General features: G+C 45.2%; 1 protein-coding gene across 1 annotated transcript in view; it reads left to right on the top strand.

The window, feature by feature from the left end:
- Positions 1–1,907: 1,907 nt before the first annotated feature.
- TFCP2L1 (transcription factor CP2 like 1) overlaps positions 1,908–17,572 on the top strand; it is a 60,620-nt gene continuing 44,955 nt past the window's right edge. The window contains exons 1-2 of the mRNA XM_066280093.1: positions 1,908–2,071; positions 5,260–5,411. Of these exons, the coding sequence (XP_066136190.1) occupies positions 2,010–2,071; positions 5,260–5,411 (214 nt within the window). The 5' untranslated portion in view covers positions 1,908–2,009. The remainder of the gene's footprint in view (positions 2,072–5,259; positions 5,412–17,572) is intronic.

Here is a 17,572-nt window from a genome sequence, read left to right as displayed (position 1 = left end):
CTGGTTGTTTGGCACTTTTTCTCTTTACGTTATATGTTTGTTTACTGAAGTAACAAACATGAGGGAATTAAAATGTAGTATTTCATCATAGGTATAATGACTTATGAAATGAATAAATAAATATTGCAAGCATAGTTCCATCAAATTTTTTCACCTACGGACAGAATAAACATTACTACAGGGGCTTAGAATACACTGTTGCCCAGATGAACCTTGAAAAAGAGTAAGGAATGTAAATTTGTGATTTCCACATTGGGCGGCTGCCCACCTTAGAACCTTGATTACAAGTGCCATCTTAACAACCGGTTTGGTGAACTCAACAAAAAATTAGGTACCAGTTCTGCAGAACTGGTGCGAACTGGCTGAATCCCACACTTCCTTTTCCTGGGAGAGCTTCCAGAGCTCCAAAGTCCTCCTTTGCATCCCCAGGGCAGCCTCTACTTTGATCACACTGCACTGCGGTTGCTGTGTACACTCTGGCCTCTTCAGTTGAACACAAGTTTGCCCCCCAGAGCCCAGTGCCACACCTGGCACATGGTAGATGCTCTGGGGAAGGAATGCAGTATCGGGCATGCTCTTTTTACACCACCCTGGAGCGCCTCCCATTTAAATGCTGTGCTTGTCTTGACCCTGAAACACAGATTAGTGTTCAGGATGTTTATTAGTTAGCTCCCTGAGATGAACACCTGTGCAAGGGATAAGAAGGAAGCAGGAGTGGACTGAAGGAGCCCCCCTGTTCCCAACAGTTTGAACAGGACCATGGGGAGTCCTGGAACTAAAAGAGCCTAGCAGCAGGGGTGGCCAGACTTTTATACTCCTGCCTCCGTAGTGGCTCTCTACTGCAGAGGTAGTCCCAGAAGTGGCCAGTGGCTACGGCTGTCTGCCTACAACACTCTGTGGTTAGTGCGACAAGTCCTTCCTTGAAGGGAGACCGGAGTGGCACAATTTCATTTTCCTCATGGGGTAGAAGAGCATGGGAAGGTAGCAGTCCTTGAGAGCTGCTCAGGGTAGGTGGCTTGCCAGCTGTGGCCAATGGGAGGGGAGTTGAGAGGAGGTGGAGGGGGGGATTCTGGGTCCAGGTCTTCATAGGACTTCATTCACGGCAGGGACAGAACTTATGGTAGGTGTGGGTTACGGCTGTTGGACCCCCACTTCCTCCTAACTGACCCCTTCACTGGGATTCACTGTCTACACTCTTTCCAGGTTGATCTTTCCCAAAGGCAAATCCGATATGCAACTCCTCTGCTTCGCCCTCCATGATCTGCCCTGCTCCTGCCCCATCATCCAGCCCCAGCTATACCTAAGTAAGTCTGCCTCGCGGCCTTGGCAATTACTGTGGCCTCTGCCTGGAACCACTTTCCCTCCAGGTGTTCACAGAGATGCTTCACCTCTTCTAGGTGCCCCTGATAGCTCACATAATACATTTCTTTTCTTTTCTTTTCTTTTTCATTTTTATTCAACGGATAGTTTGGGGTACTTTCTATGTCTCAAGCACTGTGCTAAGCAGTGGAGAACGTCCAGGCCTTGCCCTATTGGTGCTGACTTCTAGGAGGAGAGACAACCAACACATGAGTAAAAACGAAAACACCACGATTTCAGAGTGTAAAGTGCTTACGAATAAACAAGAGCAAGGGAAGGAGCAAGGGTGTCCGGGTCCTGGACTCTGACATCCCAGTTTAGAGAGAGAGACCTGTCCTCAATCCCAGCGCGTTTGGAGTCGAGGGCGGACGGGGAGGAGTTGAGGAGGGGAACCTGAGACCCGCCCCGGGGTCGCGGCCGCGCTGCCCGCGGAGCACTTGCTCCGGGGAAGGGCGCGCGGCTGTGGCTCGGCCAGGTGCGGCCCCGGGCCGGGGGCGGGTTCGGTCGCGGCCCCGCCCTCGGGGCTGTCCATAAAGGCGGCGGGCCGGCCGGTGCCGCGTTTCGGAGCGTACTTTCAGGTGACCGCTCGAGGTAGGCGCGGCCTGCGTCCGGTTGTGCACGCCGGACCGCGGCGGGCGTGGGCTCCAGCCATGCTCTTCTGGCACACGCAGCCCGAGCACTACAACCAGCACAGCTCCAGCAGCTACCTGCGGTAAGGGCCGGGGAGCTTTGGGGCCGGCTCCCTAGCACCCTCGCCACGCGGTGTCTCCCTGCTTGCTGCCCTTTGCGGGCTGAGCTCGACAGCAGCCCAGAGCCCTGCCTCGGGACTGACGGACGGACGCGCGGTGTTGGGGCCCCGCGCGCAGCACCGGATGCTCAGGATCGCGCCTCCCCTGGAGACCCTGCTGGCGCGGGGGGCGCATCTGCTGGCTGGTCTGCCGTCCTCCTCCCTCTGGAGTCCGAGGGTTGCCTGCCCCGGGGAAGTCAGCTCCTCTGCTCTTTGCCCCTCCGCCCAGTCCCTCTCCGAGCCTCGTGCTCTCTTCACGGCCCTTGGTCCGGCCGCGGGGCGAGTGAGCGGCGAGCTGCCCCCCTTCCTCCAGGCCGCGGTCCTGCCCCTGAGGCCCGCACGTTTCTTGCCCTTGAAGGGAATCCTTCTTCCTCAGGGATCTAACTAGTGCTCTTCAATGGGAAAAGTCAGCCCTGCCTGTTGGCGAAGTTCTCTCCTGTCATTTAAAGAAACTAGAACCCCATTGGCGTCCATCCCTGGAGGATGGTTTGCTACAGTTTTGCAGCTGGCCCGGTTCTAATGGGCGGTCATTTCACTTTCTGAATTGGCCTGCACCAGGCTTAACCTGTCTTGACTTCCACCCTAGTCACAGTTTATGAATGTGCCCAATTTAACCCAAATGGAATTTGCCTCAAGAGAGTGTATTGTGAACCGAGGGAGTCCCCGACTCAGACAGCCCCAAACTGAGAACCACCCGGAGTGCCTTTTTTTCCTCTCTCCAAGAAATTCCTACCCAGATTTAACAGTGCACGGTATTTGTAAAAACTGGCTTCTGATAGATTTTTGTCCAGTAGTCCTCCTTAAAGACATCCCCCTTCCAGAAGGCAAAGGAATGATTGAATTGATTTGTGTGCTGTTTTTTATTCATGGCCAAAGTAATAGGAGAGGGCATAAGTCTAGTGTCTTAATTAAGGACTGATGGCCTCCCTGGAGCCCTTGATGATATCACCAGAGGGAAGCTGCTGTAGGGGAGGTTAGAAGCCTAGTGAGCTCATGTTAATCCCTGGAAGGAGATCGTCTATTCACTTACACAAAATGCTACATTTTTATTATACTGAACGATGCAGTCTTAGGTGTCATTTTGCTAAGTTTTAGTTTGTTGCTGGTAAGTGTGTGGCATACTTTAACAATGATTTTGAAGGTGACCTTGAATGGAGGGAGAGTGAGTATAGAGAAAACATCCAGGATACCTGAAATGTCATCCCATTAGGGAATAACTCCCCTTATATGGGAGGTGCCTCTGCTCCTGAGGAATGCCTGAGAGGCCTTTTAGGATTTTGGTATTGCAGTAGTGGGGGGAGGGGGAGTTGGGATGAAAGTGCCATAAAGCCATATTGGTTTCTGGGGTCATTTTGGGTCCATGGATAAAGAAGCATTTGGTCCCTGCTGGTTTTTTGGGTTTTTTGTTTGTTTTTAAATTTCACTTCTTGCAAGCTGGGGTTTTTGCCTTGTAGAAGTTGATCTCAATGAAGGCCAGGGTGAGGGAGTCAGGGGGCCAGTGAATATATTCCTCATCCCCTCAGCTCTAGAGTGAGGGTCTTGTCCTTTTCCTTGGTTTTTATATTTAATTTTTGGTTATCTCCTCACTGCAGAACTTTTGCAAATTGTTTGACTTTAGCAGGGTAGTGGCCTTTACTCCCTTCTGCACATTTTTTTGCTTGTTTAATGTTCTTTTGACTTTTATTCCTTGGCCAATAAGGGTGCCAGGCTTAAAACAAGTTGCTGTTGAGTGATGGTTCTTGCCCCTAACCCCCCCTTCGTTCTTTTATTTAAGGGCAGCTGCCCATGGATTATTAACTTAACATGGTATGGGCGAACCTGAAATTCTGCGATCCCCAGTACCTGCGTCTCCCCTGTGCCTAGCCCCTATCCTGTGAAAGGAAGGGGCAGAGTGGGGAGAGCCAAGATAGCACTGCACTCTGGTCTTTGGGCCCCAGACCGTGGCAGGGGAGGTGCACCATGGGAGGTTTCCCACGTGTGCTCTAAACCTAACTTTTCCTTCTGAGACTCCGGTAGACATGGCTGGGGTGTGTGCTGAGTTTGTGCTTCAGAGACAGTCATTTATTGTGTTGTGTGAGGAACAGATTGTACCAGTAACTCTGCTGTTTATACAGTGAAGTACGGCCAGTGAGTCTGGTTCATAACTCTGGACACGCAGAGGGAGAAGGGTTATCAAGATAAGAGCACCAGCACTTTTTTGGCACCTGTTTTCATGCTGCTTATAATTTAGAGCACTCGAACAAGTCTTTCTTGCCCACGGGTCATTCATTTCTCAAGGGTTTGTTTTTGTTTTTTTTTTCCTTTGCTAGGGCATTTAAAAATGCTTTGAGAAGCAAGTTCTCTGGTCAGAGGCTGCTGTGAAGCTGAGTATTTCTGAATGTAGCAGGGAGTTTTGTTTGAGGTGGAGAAAAGGAATCTTTGAGCATCTTACCATTTCCCATTTGGATAAGAGAACAGAACTGAAACCAAGATTCTTTCTTGTTTTGCATTTAGTAGATATTAGTATGACCCTTAACTTAGGGGTTATGGGTCATCTGTCCTTTTTATTTTAGAAGGGTGTGGGGAATGTATCAGCCTGGGTGAGTGAAGCAAACAGCTTCTGTATTTGCATAGCTTACAGAGCCCAAAGGATGGGGTTGTATTGTTCTGAGAAGTGGCTAACAAGTAGAGTAGTTTATTTAAACAATTAAAATATTTGTTCAGAGTCTTATTCTAAAAGTGAGACTCTATTATATCTTTCTTAGTGATGGAAAGCGGCACAGAATTAAACTTTTCAGCGTGTAGCATCTAAAGTTCACTCCATTATAGTGAAGTCCCATTGTCACAGAGAAGATTTCTATAATGTGTAGATATTAGATGACTTCACATTTTTTCCTCACTATTGACTTGATGGAATGACTCTCTGGAGGGTCACTGAGAGAAAGTGGAATCATCACAGGCTGGTTTGCTCTGTCTGCAAGCATTTGTGATGTGTGGCATGAACCAGCGTACTGCACGTGCTCTACTGGGCTGCCCGTAGTGATGAGTCTGCGCCCACCTCTGCCACCTTGGCTCTGTCTTTGCAGATGGGTCCTTGGGGCTCTGCTCCTGACTGTTCCCTCTGTGTGTTGCAGTGATGTGCTCGCTCTGCCCATCTTCAAGCAGGAGGAGCCCCAGCTGTCCCCTGAGAATGAGACTCGCCTGCCACCTCTGCAGTATGTGCTGTGTGCGGCCACTTCTCCAGCTGTGAAGCTGCATGAAGAGACACTGACCTACCTCAACCAAGGTAGTGGCCAGAGTACTGGGCCAGGGCAGAGCCTGGGGCCTGGGGAGATGTGGAAAGGGAGGGAGGAGTCAACCTGAACTACCTATTTGAGTTTCATTACTTTGTGACAGTGGGAAAGGTAGGGGTCAGGAAGGAGACTGTGGTGTCCGACTGATTTGATTTCCTAGCTGTGAGACTTTGCTGAGCTTCAGTATTTTCATCTGAAAAATGGACATATCAACTTGGTTGTTACTTGGGCCAAATAGTGGTAACGTTCCTTGTGCAGCCCCTCCACACTGCAGAGGCTCAGTGATTGCAGCCGTTGTTACAATCACTGTTTACTGTGACCATGACTGACACCCTCATCTGGATGTAGGTGGAGCATGCTGGGAGTCCCAGCAGTGGTGGCAAGACTGGCCCTGTCCTGGGGCAGCCTGGGGTTGGATTCCACATGCCATACAGAAGTCTACTGTGGCACTGGGGACAAGATATCTTACTGTATCCTGAGAGAGATGGCATGGGCTCTGGAGTTTAAATTCCAACCATAGCATTTTCTGGAGCTGTGACTTGAAGCTGTCTTTTCTTTCTCTCTGAGCCTCAGTGTTCTTATGTGTAAAATGGGAAGTTTAATTCTGTGCCGCTGAAAAGAATGAAGGTATGTGGAGTGCATGATAGGCTAGTGGCTGTGCAACTTCCTGCTCCCCGTCTCAGGCAGGACCCATGGGTCCATGTCCTGACGGGTGGCATCCTTGTGGTTTATATGTGATTGTATGTGTTAACTGCACTCCGGCTGAGTCACCTCATAGACACCCTGGCACTGAGCAGAGTAATTGCCCCTCAGTGGGGCGAGCCAAGGGACAGGTGACTAGGGTTTCTGTAGGCTTGCTCCAAGTCACCGGGGAGCAGCAGTGTGCTGGCCACCTCCTTTCTGTAGGACTTGGACTCTCTAGTTTGGGAAGCCAGCCAGGGGTGGAAGTTCAGCCTGATCATCTAGTGTCTTCTGACTGTTGAACTTGTCAGTTGCTGGCCAGGGAAGCAGCCCAGAATGAGCAGGTGCCTCTGAATGGAAATGGCCCTCTCCCATTGTTGACATGGCTCAGTGGAAAGGCACGCTTGTCCCTGTGGAGAGCAGTCCACAGGCAAGTGCCTGGCTTGGGCCCTGAGATCTGTGCTCCATCTGCAGAGGCCGGTGGTCCTTGATGCCTGGTGCTGTGGCCACATGGAAGACACCTCTATGCTCTCTGCTGGTTTGTGGAATGGCTTCGGCCCTTTTCATTTCTCTTCCACAGAAGGTCTGATGCTACCAGCTTGTTGTGTATCTTTGAGCAGTGGCATCTCTCTTGCCTAAACGTAGGCTGAGAAACTGGATGGTGTTTGTGGAGAATTGCACTCTGAGATGGTTCGTATTCTTGGTCTCATTTTGTGGTGCTGAGGAGTGAGTGGCCCAAGGTCCTGCTGCTGGACCAGGCACTGGGGCAACCGCCTCCCCAGCCATCTGTGAGGCCTTTGACTGCCCTCCCTACCTTCCCTCCACTGCATCCACCTTTAATTAGTCAGCTTTAGACAGTGTCTAGCAGCCAACATACCAGGTCTTTTGTGTGTGTGTGTGTGTGTGTGTGTGTGTGTGTGTGACAGAGACAGAGAGAGGGACAGATAGGGACAGACAGACAGGAAGGGAGAGAGAGGAGAAGCATCAATTCTTCCTTGCAGCACCTTAGTTGTTCATTGATTGCTTTCTCATATGTGCTTTGACCGTGGGCCTTCAGCAGACCGAGTAACCCCTTGCTCAAGCCAGCAACCTTGGGCTCATGCTGGTGAGCCTTGCTCAAACCAGATGAGCTTGTACTCAAGCTGGTAACCTCAGGGTTTTGAACCTGGGTTCTTTGTGTCCCAATCCAACACTCTATCTACTGTGCCACTGCCTGGTCAGGTCATACCAGGTCTTTCTAAAAAAGCTTATCCTTTGCTCAATATACTACTGTAGACAAGTCAAAAGAGAGGGAAAAAGAGTTGCCCTGTGGTCTTTACCCTCACCCCCGTGTTAATTTGGCATATTTTCTTTAGATTTTTTTTTTTTTTTTTTTTTTTTTGCATTTTTCTGAAGCTGGAAACAGGGAGAGACAGTCAGCCAGACTCCCGCATGCACCCGACCGGGATCCACCCAGCACGCCCACCATGGGGCAATGCTCTGCCCATCCTGGGCGTCGCCATGTTGCGACCAGAGCCACTCTAGCGCCTGAGGCAGAGGCCACAGAGCCATCCCCAGCGCCCGGGCCATCTTTGCTCCAATGGAGCCTTGGCTGCGGGAGGGGAAGAGAGAGACAGAGAGGAAGGCGTGGCGGAGGGGTGGAGAAGCAAAATGGGCGCTTCTCCTGTGTGCCCTGGCCAGGAATCGAACCCGGGTCCTCCGCACGCTAGGCTATTTTCTTTAGATTTTTAAAGTTACATTAAAATTTCTTTTTGGCCTGACCTGTGGTGGCGCAGTGGGATAAAGCGTCGAGATGGAACACTGAGGTTGCCGGTTCAAAACCTTGGGCTTGCCTGGTCAGGGCACATGTGGGGGTTGATGCTTCCTGCTCCTCTCCCTTCTCTCTCTCTCTCCCCTCCCTCTCTCTAAAAATCAATAAAAATAAAATATTTAAAAAAAATTTCTTTTTGGATGATTTAGAAAAGTATAAGGAGGAAAATGAAAAGAAAAATAAAATGAAAAGCTCTGATTTTTACCTGAGAACTATTGCTAACCTTGTTTCTATGAATCTGTATATACATCTTTTATAATTATCATCATGCTACAGGCATATCCTGTTTTCTTAATTTACTATACGTTGAAGTTTTCTCATGTCATTAAAAATGCTTTGAGAACTTTAGTTTTTGTAATGGATGCCTAATATGTATTACATTTACAGTTATTATCCAGTTTCATAAGATAGTGACGTGGTTTTTAGTTACCTTTGTGTGGGAGGTTGGTTATTTATTTATTTTTAGATACCTACCTTAGAAGTAGAATTAAAATGACCAAAGCAAAGGATTTGCCTAAGGCTCCTGGTCCGGCCACTGCGACGCTGTCTCGGCAGAGTGCGCTGACTCACACGCTGCCCGGCGGGCTGCGTCTCAGTCTCTCTTCCACTGTTGGACATTGTCGTTCTTCAGCTGATTAGTGAAACACGGAATTTAATTTTGAATGAGCATTCCTATCATTGCTAATGTGGTTGAATGTTTTAAAATATTTTTATTGATCTTTTTGTTTTTTCCATTGTTCTGTTCTTATCCTTTGCACATGTTCATGTCAGGATGTTTTGATCTTACTGCTGGTAAGAGCATACCGTTTAGGAAGAGTTATCAACCATTTCGCTGCTGTGCATTGCAAACATTTTCCCCTGTTGCTTGCTGGCTGTTTAAATATTTTATTGTGTGATAACTAGGTTTATGGTGTAGGATATATGTCATGATTTTTTTTTGTATGTGTGTAGAAATTTACTTTAAACATTTTGTCTTTTACAGTGGTTTTTATTTTATGCATAGAATGTATGCCCACCCTAAGTCAGTTTAGTAGTTTCCTAAATTTCATTGAATGGTTTTTTATTTGTTTATTTTTTGACAGAGATAGATTGAGAATCAGAGAGAGGGATAGATAGGGACAGACAGGAACGGAGAGAGATGAGAAGCATCAATCATCAGTTTTTCATTGTGACACCTTAGTGGTTCACTGATTGCTCTCTCATATGTGCCTTGACCATGGCCTTCAGCAGACCGAGTAACCACTTGCTCAAGCCAGTGACCTTGGGTCCAAGCTGGTGAGCTTTGCTCAAAGCAGATGAGCCCACGCTCAAGCTGGTGACCTCGGGGTCTCGAACCTGGGTCCTCCGCATCCTATTCCAACACTCTATCCACTGCGCCACTGCCTGGTCAGGCTCATTTAATGGTTTTCAAATTTTAAGGTTGGAATGCATTTGGAATTGTTTGTAAACTTAATAATTTGTCATATGATGATATCTTGAATTATTACTACATAAAATATATGATTTTTTCAGCTTTACCAGTGAGATTTATTTATTATGTTGCATTTGGAATTTATGATGTGATGTATAAAAGTCTAAATTTATTTTTTCTTCTAAATATGTAACCAACTAGTTTTGCCTAGTTTATCCTTTTCTTATTGGTTTAAAATGCCACTTTCAAAACATTTAAAAAGTCATATTCTAAAGTATTTGAATAGAGACAGAGGGCCCTTGTGTAGGTATTTATCCTGTACTCCTGAGATTTATTGCTTCTCATCCCATTTCTCATTGAACTATTTATTGTAGCTTGGAAATAAATATATTCCTATTTGGAAGTAGAAGTTCCTTTCAAAATTCTTCTTAGCCATTCTCAATTATTTGTATAGATGGATTTTATAATCATTCAATCTTTCTCCTATATCTTTTTTTAACACTTATGAAATCACATGCTTTATATATATTTTTAAATTAAACACTATTCTTGCAGTAACATTTTCTGTCAGTTAAAGCCTCTTAAACATCATTTAATATGTCTGCATCTAATTTTACTATTTCTTGTGTTATTTATGACAGAATACTGTTGTAACTTCTGGAAGAAAATATACAGTGTAATTATTTTAGAGCCTGTCTCCCATAATAGATTGGATGCTCTATGAAGGCAGAGCCATGTGTGTATGTATATTCTATATATCTCTATCTATCTTTCTTTCTTTCTTTCTTTCTTTCTTTCTTTCTTTCTTTCTTTCTTTCTTTCTTTCTTTCTTTATCTATCTACACACACACATACATTTTTTGAACATTATATCCCCAGCATTAAGCTTAGCGTCTTGCTAGTAGGTGCTGTATGAATATTCAGAAAATTAACAATTGGACATGATTCATTTTATTCCATTTTCTCTCTTTTTTTGTTGCTATTGTCTTCATGCTGTACTGGGTACCTTTTTGCGCACATCTTATTTCAGTAGCCTATATGTCTATGCCATATGACATAGGCACTATTTCAGTTAAAAGATAGTTTTGACACCTAAGTCACAACTTTTCCGGTTAATGGAAACTTTTGCTGTTAAGTACTTAACGCTCACTGCGTTGGCTGTGCCATGTTGCACTCTTTCCATGAGGCCTCTCCTGTCACTCTTCTTGTAATGATGTGTTTAAAGTTCTCTGAAAACATTGAAAGGATGCTCTCTCTGTAAAGTCAAGAAGTCATTTAAACCATTGGGTGCCTATTTTTCAGTGCAGTGTCAGACCAGTGCCCTGACCTCACATGGCTTGGGCAAAGCATATTAAATACAGATTTCTCGTCAGTGTCCAAGGATCACAGTGAACATATTTTTCCTGAATGGAGGCTGGAGCCAGAGGGGAGGGATGAAGTGCAAGGTGAGGGAGGAGTCGTGGAGAACAGAGGGAAGAGAACCCCGGGCAATCTGTATAGTAAATTCTGGCTTTGAGATAAGACACAACTTTGCAAAAATGACTTGTTATGGAGAATGCTTTTAGTATGTCCTACCAAAGCAACTCTTGAATTTTAAACATAGTCATGACTTTCTGTAGAACTTTTACTTTCATTTAATCATGGAATAAAACTACCTGTGGATTGGAAGGAGTGGGTGGCTCAGTGAGAAGAGAGAAAGCTGTGTGCAAAGGGCAGGAGTGGGTTGGGTGGTGTGGTGCAGTTCTGCACAGTGTCCACCTGAAGAATGCTAAGTCACTCAGGCTGACTAGGGTTTGGAACACAAGGGGGAATGTGAATGATATGGATGGAGACGTAGACCAGATGGCCAAGATCCAACTGCCCTGCTGAGGCTGAGCCATTTGGCAGCCACTTGGGCAAGTTACTAACCTTCAATACCTCATCTGTAAAATGGAAGAAATAAAATTCCTACAAAGTGCTGCATAGATGCTACTATGTGGATAAGATGAGTAAATATATACAGTAGGACACTGAGACTGGTATCTGGCGCATAGTTAGTGCTCACATATTAGCCATTATTAATAATAAAGTGGACACGTTTACTTCTAATTCTATTTTGGAAGTTAACAAGGTCATCAAATGGGGACTTTGAAAAATTTCAGTTTTTATCCTTTTCCTAATTCAAAGATAAACACAGGGTTGGTTCTAGAACTAAGAATTTTACCTCTTAGGATTGGAAGGTGGGGTAGCTTTCAGACAGATTAAAGGATGAAAGGCCTGCTGAGCTTTTCTGTTTATTCTTCATTCACTATACAACTAGGTGAGAGACATAACCTGGAGGAGACATAGCCTATACAGGGTCTTAAAATACCATGTTTACAACTGTGATTACAATGATCAATGGACTCCTAAATGATATATGATATGGAGCAGCTCTGAGGGAATATATAAAAAACTTGCAGGGGAGAGGACCATGAAGGAACAGAAAGGGGAGAAAATGCTTCCTTGAACAATAACAACAAAAAAATGTAATCAGCCTGACCAGGTGGTGGCGCAGTGGATGGAGTGTTGGACTGGGATGTGGAAGGACCCAGGTTCGAGACCCCGAGGTCGCCAGCTTGAGTGCGGGCTCATTTGGTTTGAGCAAAAGCTCACCAGCTTGGACCCAAGGTCGCTGGCTTGAGCAAGGGGTTACTTGGTCTGCTGAAGGCCCACAGTCAAGGCACATATGAGAAAGCAATCAATGAGCAACTAAGGTGTTGCAACAAAAAACTGATGATTGATGCTTCTCATCTCTCTCCGTTCCTGTCTGTCCCTATCTATCCCTCTCTCTGTCTCTCTGTCTCTGTAAAAAGAAAAAACAAAAACGTAATCAGCCCTGGGCGGTTGGCTCAGTGGTAGGCCTGGTGTGTGGATGTCCCGGGTTCAACTCCCATTCAGGGCACACAAAAAAAGCACCCATCTGCTTCTCCACCCCTCCCCCTCTTGCTTCTCTCTCTTTCTTTCTTTCTTTCTTTCTTTCTTTCTTTCTTTCTTTCTTTCTTTCTTTCTTTCTTTCCTTCCTTCCTTCCTCCCTCCCTCCCTCCCTCCCTCCCTCCCTCCCTCCCTCCCTCCCTCCCTTCTTTCTCTCTCTCTCTCTCTCTCTCTCTTTCTTTCTCTTTTCCTCCTCCTCCCCTCCTACAGCCATGGCTCAATGGAGTGAGTTGGCCAGGTGCTGAGGGTGGCTCACTCTATGGCCTCTGCCCCAGGCACTAAAAAATGGCTCCAGGCCTGACCTGTGGTGGCGCAGTGGGATAAAGCATTGACCTGGAATGCTGAAGTCGCTGGTTCGAAACCTTGGGCTTGCCTGGTCAAGGCACATATGGGAGTTGATGCACCCTGCTCCTCCCCCTTCTCTCTCTCTCTCACTCCTCTCTCTATAAAAAAAATCAATAAAAAAAAATGGCTCCAACTGCAAAAGAGCAAGGGCCCCAGATGGGCAGAGCATCGCCCCCTAGTGGGCTTGCCAGGTGGATCCTGGTCTGGGCACATGTGAGAGTCTCTGCCTCCCTTCTTCTCACTGAATAAAACAAACAAAAAACACAATCAGTTGCTCCCACCCTTCAATCTCTTTACCAATAGTGACCTGAAGGAATGACCAGCCAGGGAGATAAGAAATCTGGGCAGGGAAGTTGTTTTCCTTGCTCCTAGAATCCAGGCAGAATGGCAGCTTTTTTTCTTCTTTTTTATCAGTTCTGCTCTGGGGAAATCATTTAATAGCTAGGAGCCTCCATTTATTTGGAATTGGGATGGTTTTATTTTATGTGTTGCCTTGAGAATTAAGCGAATAATAAATGTCTGAGACATAGTAAGTACATAATATATTTTTCCCTTTCCCCAGTTATATTAGTGACTTAGAATTTAAGGAATGAGGCAAAGGATGAGTTACTTTATCTTTTCTCCATAACTGAAGTTTTCTCTCCAGATTAATTTTTAGCCTGAAGTTTGGGATATAAACTGAGTAAACCAAATGACCTTAAAATACATTACTTTTTAAAAATGCTTTATCCCTTATTATTTTTCCACAGTATAAAAGTAGTGTATACTTACTATAATACAGAATAACCAAATAGTACATAAGTTTGTACTCTGGAAAGCTTCTCATAACCTCACTTCCAAGCTTTGTCTTAGTCATACATTAACCCATATATGTCTAATTGTGTAGTCATACATTAACCAACATATATCTAATTTTATATAGGCATACATATGTAGATACTTGTAGAAATGTGTGTGCCTCTTTTTAAGAAAAATGGGATCATATTTTATATACTGTTTAACAACTTGCTTTTTGTTTGTTTGTTTAGCAAACTAGCTTCAAAGTCTTTCCACATGGGTACATTACAAAAGTAAACCAAAGCTGACCCTTACTGGTTACATCATGATCCATTGCAGGGATGTTGCATAACTTGTTCTCTTGAGGAACTTGTGGCTCGTTTACACTTTCTCATAATTCTACCTCGCAGTCCAGTGAGCATCTCTGTACATCTTTGTGTTTAAGAAGGAGTGAAAATCTCTGTAGGATAAATATCTAGAGATGGAAGAGCGAGTACATCTTTTTGAAATTGTTTATTCCCTCCTCTCTTATTTTCTATCCCTTATCTCTATCACACCTGAAATATAAACTTGAAGGCAGTGATCTTGAATGTCTTGTTCATTGCTAGTCCTAGCACAGTGCCTGGCACATGTAACTTCTTTGAATGAATGAAAAACGTCTATTTTTCTATACCTTTTTTTTTTAAATTTTTTTACAGGTACAGAGAGAGAGTCAGATAGAGGGATAGATAGGGACAGACAGACAGGAACAGAGATGAGAAGCATCAATCATCAGTTTTTCGTTGTGACACCGTAGTTGTTCATTGATTGCTTTCTCATATGTGCCATGACTGCGGGCCTTCAGCAGACTGAGTAACCCCCCACTTGAGCCAGTGACCTTGGGTCCATGCTAGTGAGCTTTTTGGTCAAGCCAGATGAGCCTGCGCTCAAGCTGGCAAACCCGGGGTCTCGAACCTGGGTCCTTCCACATCCCAGTCCAATGCTCTATCCACTGCGCCACTGCCTGGTCAGGCTATTTTTCTATACCTTTGCCAATACTTTTTAACCTTTGGTCATTAGCATGGAAAATGTAAAGTATTCCTATTTTAATTTTTCATTTTCTCAATTTTGTTGAATATATTTCAACAATACTTTATTTGGTTATTTCTATTCCTTTTGCCTTCTATGTGATTTACCAGTTTTTAAAAGGGATTTTCATCCTTTTCTTACTTTTTTTTTTTTTTGCGACAGAGACAGAGACAGAGACAGGCAAACAGGAAGGGAGAGACAGGAGAAGTATCAGCTCTTAGTTGTGACCCTTAAGCCAGTTATTATGGGATCCTTTCTATGATTTCATGTTAAAGCCAGTGATGTTGCACCCAAGCTACTGAGCCCGCACTCAAGCCGGCATCCTCGGGGTTTCGAACCTGGGTCCTCTGTGTCCTAGGTCAACATTCTATTCACTGCACCACCACCTGGTCAGGCTGTTCTTACTTATTTGTAAAAGTTCTTTGCATATTTGGGCTAATGTGTTAGAAATATTTTCCCACATTTTCATTTATGTCATTCATTTTTCATTTATTTGTTTGCTTACTCTTTTACATAATAAAAGTTTTTATAAGTTTATATATGATCAGGTTTATTGGAGTTTTTTTTTTTTTTTTTTTTTTTTTTGTGGCAGAGACAGAGTGAGTCAGAGAGAAGGAACAGATAGGGACAGACAGGAAGGGAGAGAGATGAGAAATATCAATTCTTCATTGTGGCTCCTTAGTTGTTCATTGATTGATTTCTCATATGTGCCTTGACTAGGGGGCTACAGCAGACTGAGCGACCCCTTGCTCGAACCAGCAACCTTGAGCTCAAGCCAGCGACCTTGGGCTCAAGCTGGTGAGCTTTGCTCAAACCAGATGAGCCCGCACTCAAGCTGGCGACCTCAGAGTCTTGAACCTGGGTCCTCCACATCCCAGTTCAATGCTCTATCCACTGCGCCACTGCCTGGTCAGGCACGGTTTATTGGGAGTTTTACCTTAATTATTTTTGTATGTGTGTTATATGTCCCATTTAGGAAAGCCTTCTTTAAGATTTTAATATTCACCTGTTTTTTAAAATATTTTTTTCTCTAGTCTTTGACACTTTGGCATTCATTTTGGTGTGTAAGGAGTAAGGTCAGAATACAACTCTATTACTTTCCACATTGTCCTATAATAATTTATTGAATATAGAGCCTTCACACAGTATAAAATAAAGTGCAGCCATAAAAAGCGTGAGGTAGATTCTTATGTATTACCCATGACAGATATCTAGCTTGTGTTGTTAAATTAAAGAAAGCTTTCTCCCTATTGGAAACATCAATTTGGATGATAGTATTAATTATTCTCTCTTAGATACTAGTAACACATCAAAAGCCAGGAATTTTGGAGTAGAATACATCTAGGTTCCAGTTCTGGCTCTTTCTTTTCCCCATGTTACTGAACCTATTAACCTGTGCTGTTTATTTTGTAAAGTAGACATAACCTCAGTTAAGTAATGCATTTAATGAAATAGAACTCCATGGGAATTAATTTAAAGAGAGAGGTGTATTAGATGTTGTGTTGTGCTTGCACATATTTAGAGGTTGGCTGCTGAAATCTGAATCAAGCCTGCCCATTACCCTGTATCCCTGCATCCTGACAGCACCTCCTCCTGCTACCCCAGGGACCTGGTGAGGCAGGGGATGTCCTGATCTATTTTCAGTGTAGGTTTTATCATTTTTTAGGTATCTTGGGCCCAACATATAAGGACACAATTACCACTGAAAAGATAGTTTGTTACAGTTCCCAGGTTGAAGGGGCACCCTGTATGAGGCAGGGCCACTTGGAGAAGTACCAGGGGCAGTCAGGGGGCAGAGGGATGGGGGACAATATGGGAAAGACCCTGTAATGTGGTTTCTAAGAGGAGGAATGGGTGCAGCAGAGTGTGCACATTTAAGACTGGCTCGGGGCAGAGGAGCTATCCCTGGTGGTCTGACACCCGACTCGGGAGTGACTGGTACAGAGGATGGTGGCCAGGCGGGTGACAGTTCTATGTAAGTCTGGCAGGGGAGGTGATGGGGAAGTGGACACTACAGTAGTTGGTGTGCATATGAAAGGCACAGAGGCTAGTCATTTACTGTCTCTAAGAATTGGCTAGCCCTGGAACGGTCAGACAGCCTGCCCAAGGTCAGCAAGGCCCCAGGTGTCAAAGCATCTGAAACAGATGGTTAATTTAATATATGACTTTCTTGGGTGCTGCCCCGGCTCTGAGCAGAGTAACAGTCACAAAAGGGCCACTCGGAAAGAGCTGAGATTTCAAACTAATTCAGCCTTTTTACTTGTTGTGAGCATTTATTTATTTTTTTTTCTTTTCTTTCTTTATTTTGTGACAGAGACAGAGGGACAGACAGGAAAGAAGAGAGATGAGAAGCATCAATTCTTCGTTGCAGCACCTTAGTTGTTCATTGATTGCTTTCTCATATGTACCTTGCCCGGGGGGCTACAGCAGAGCGAGTGACCACTTGCTCGAGCCAGTGACCTTGGGCTCAAGCTGGTGAGCCTTGCTCAAACCAGATGAGCCCGCGCTCAAGCTGGCGACTTCGGGGTCTCGAACCTGAGTCCTCCGCATCCCAGTTCGACGCTCTATCCACTGCGCCACCACCCGGTCAGGCAGTGAGCATTTATTTTTAATTTCTTTTAGTGTGCACGCATGCAAGAGAGGGACAGACAGGTACAGACAGACAGGAAGGGAGAGAGATGAGAAGCATCAACTCATAGTTGCATCACTTTAGTTGTTAGTTGATTGCTTCTCATACGTGCCTTGACCTGGGAGGCTTCCAACTGAGCCAGCGACCTTGGGATCAAGCCAGTGACCTTGGGCTCAAGACAGTGACCTTGGGCTTCAAGCCAATGACCTTTGGGCTCAAGACAGTGACCTCAGGGTTTTGGATCTGGGTCCTCAGCATCCCAGGTCGATGCTCTATCCACCCTGCCACCAGTGGTCAGGTGGGAGCTGATTCGCCTTTGATCCACTTTGCTTTCCTCAGTCTCTGGCCATTTTTCCATAGGAGTCAAGGTTTTGATGGATAAGCTTGGTATGCTCACATGCTTTGGGAAGCTTCTCTCTATTTCTAAACAGTAAACTCCCCCCTGCATTGCTTTTCTGCGAAGTTGCGTTTCATGTCCTTG

Source organism: Saccopteryx bilineata, chromosome 5, assembly GCF_036850765.1.
Source record: "Saccopteryx bilineata isolate mSacBil1 chromosome 5, mSacBil1_pri_phased_curated, whole genome shotgun sequence".
In the NCBI taxonomy this organism is placed as follows: Eukaryota; Metazoa; Chordata; class Mammalia; order Chiroptera; family Emballonuridae; genus Saccopteryx; species Saccopteryx bilineata.
This window is presented reverse-complemented; position numbering and strand designations above follow the sequence as displayed.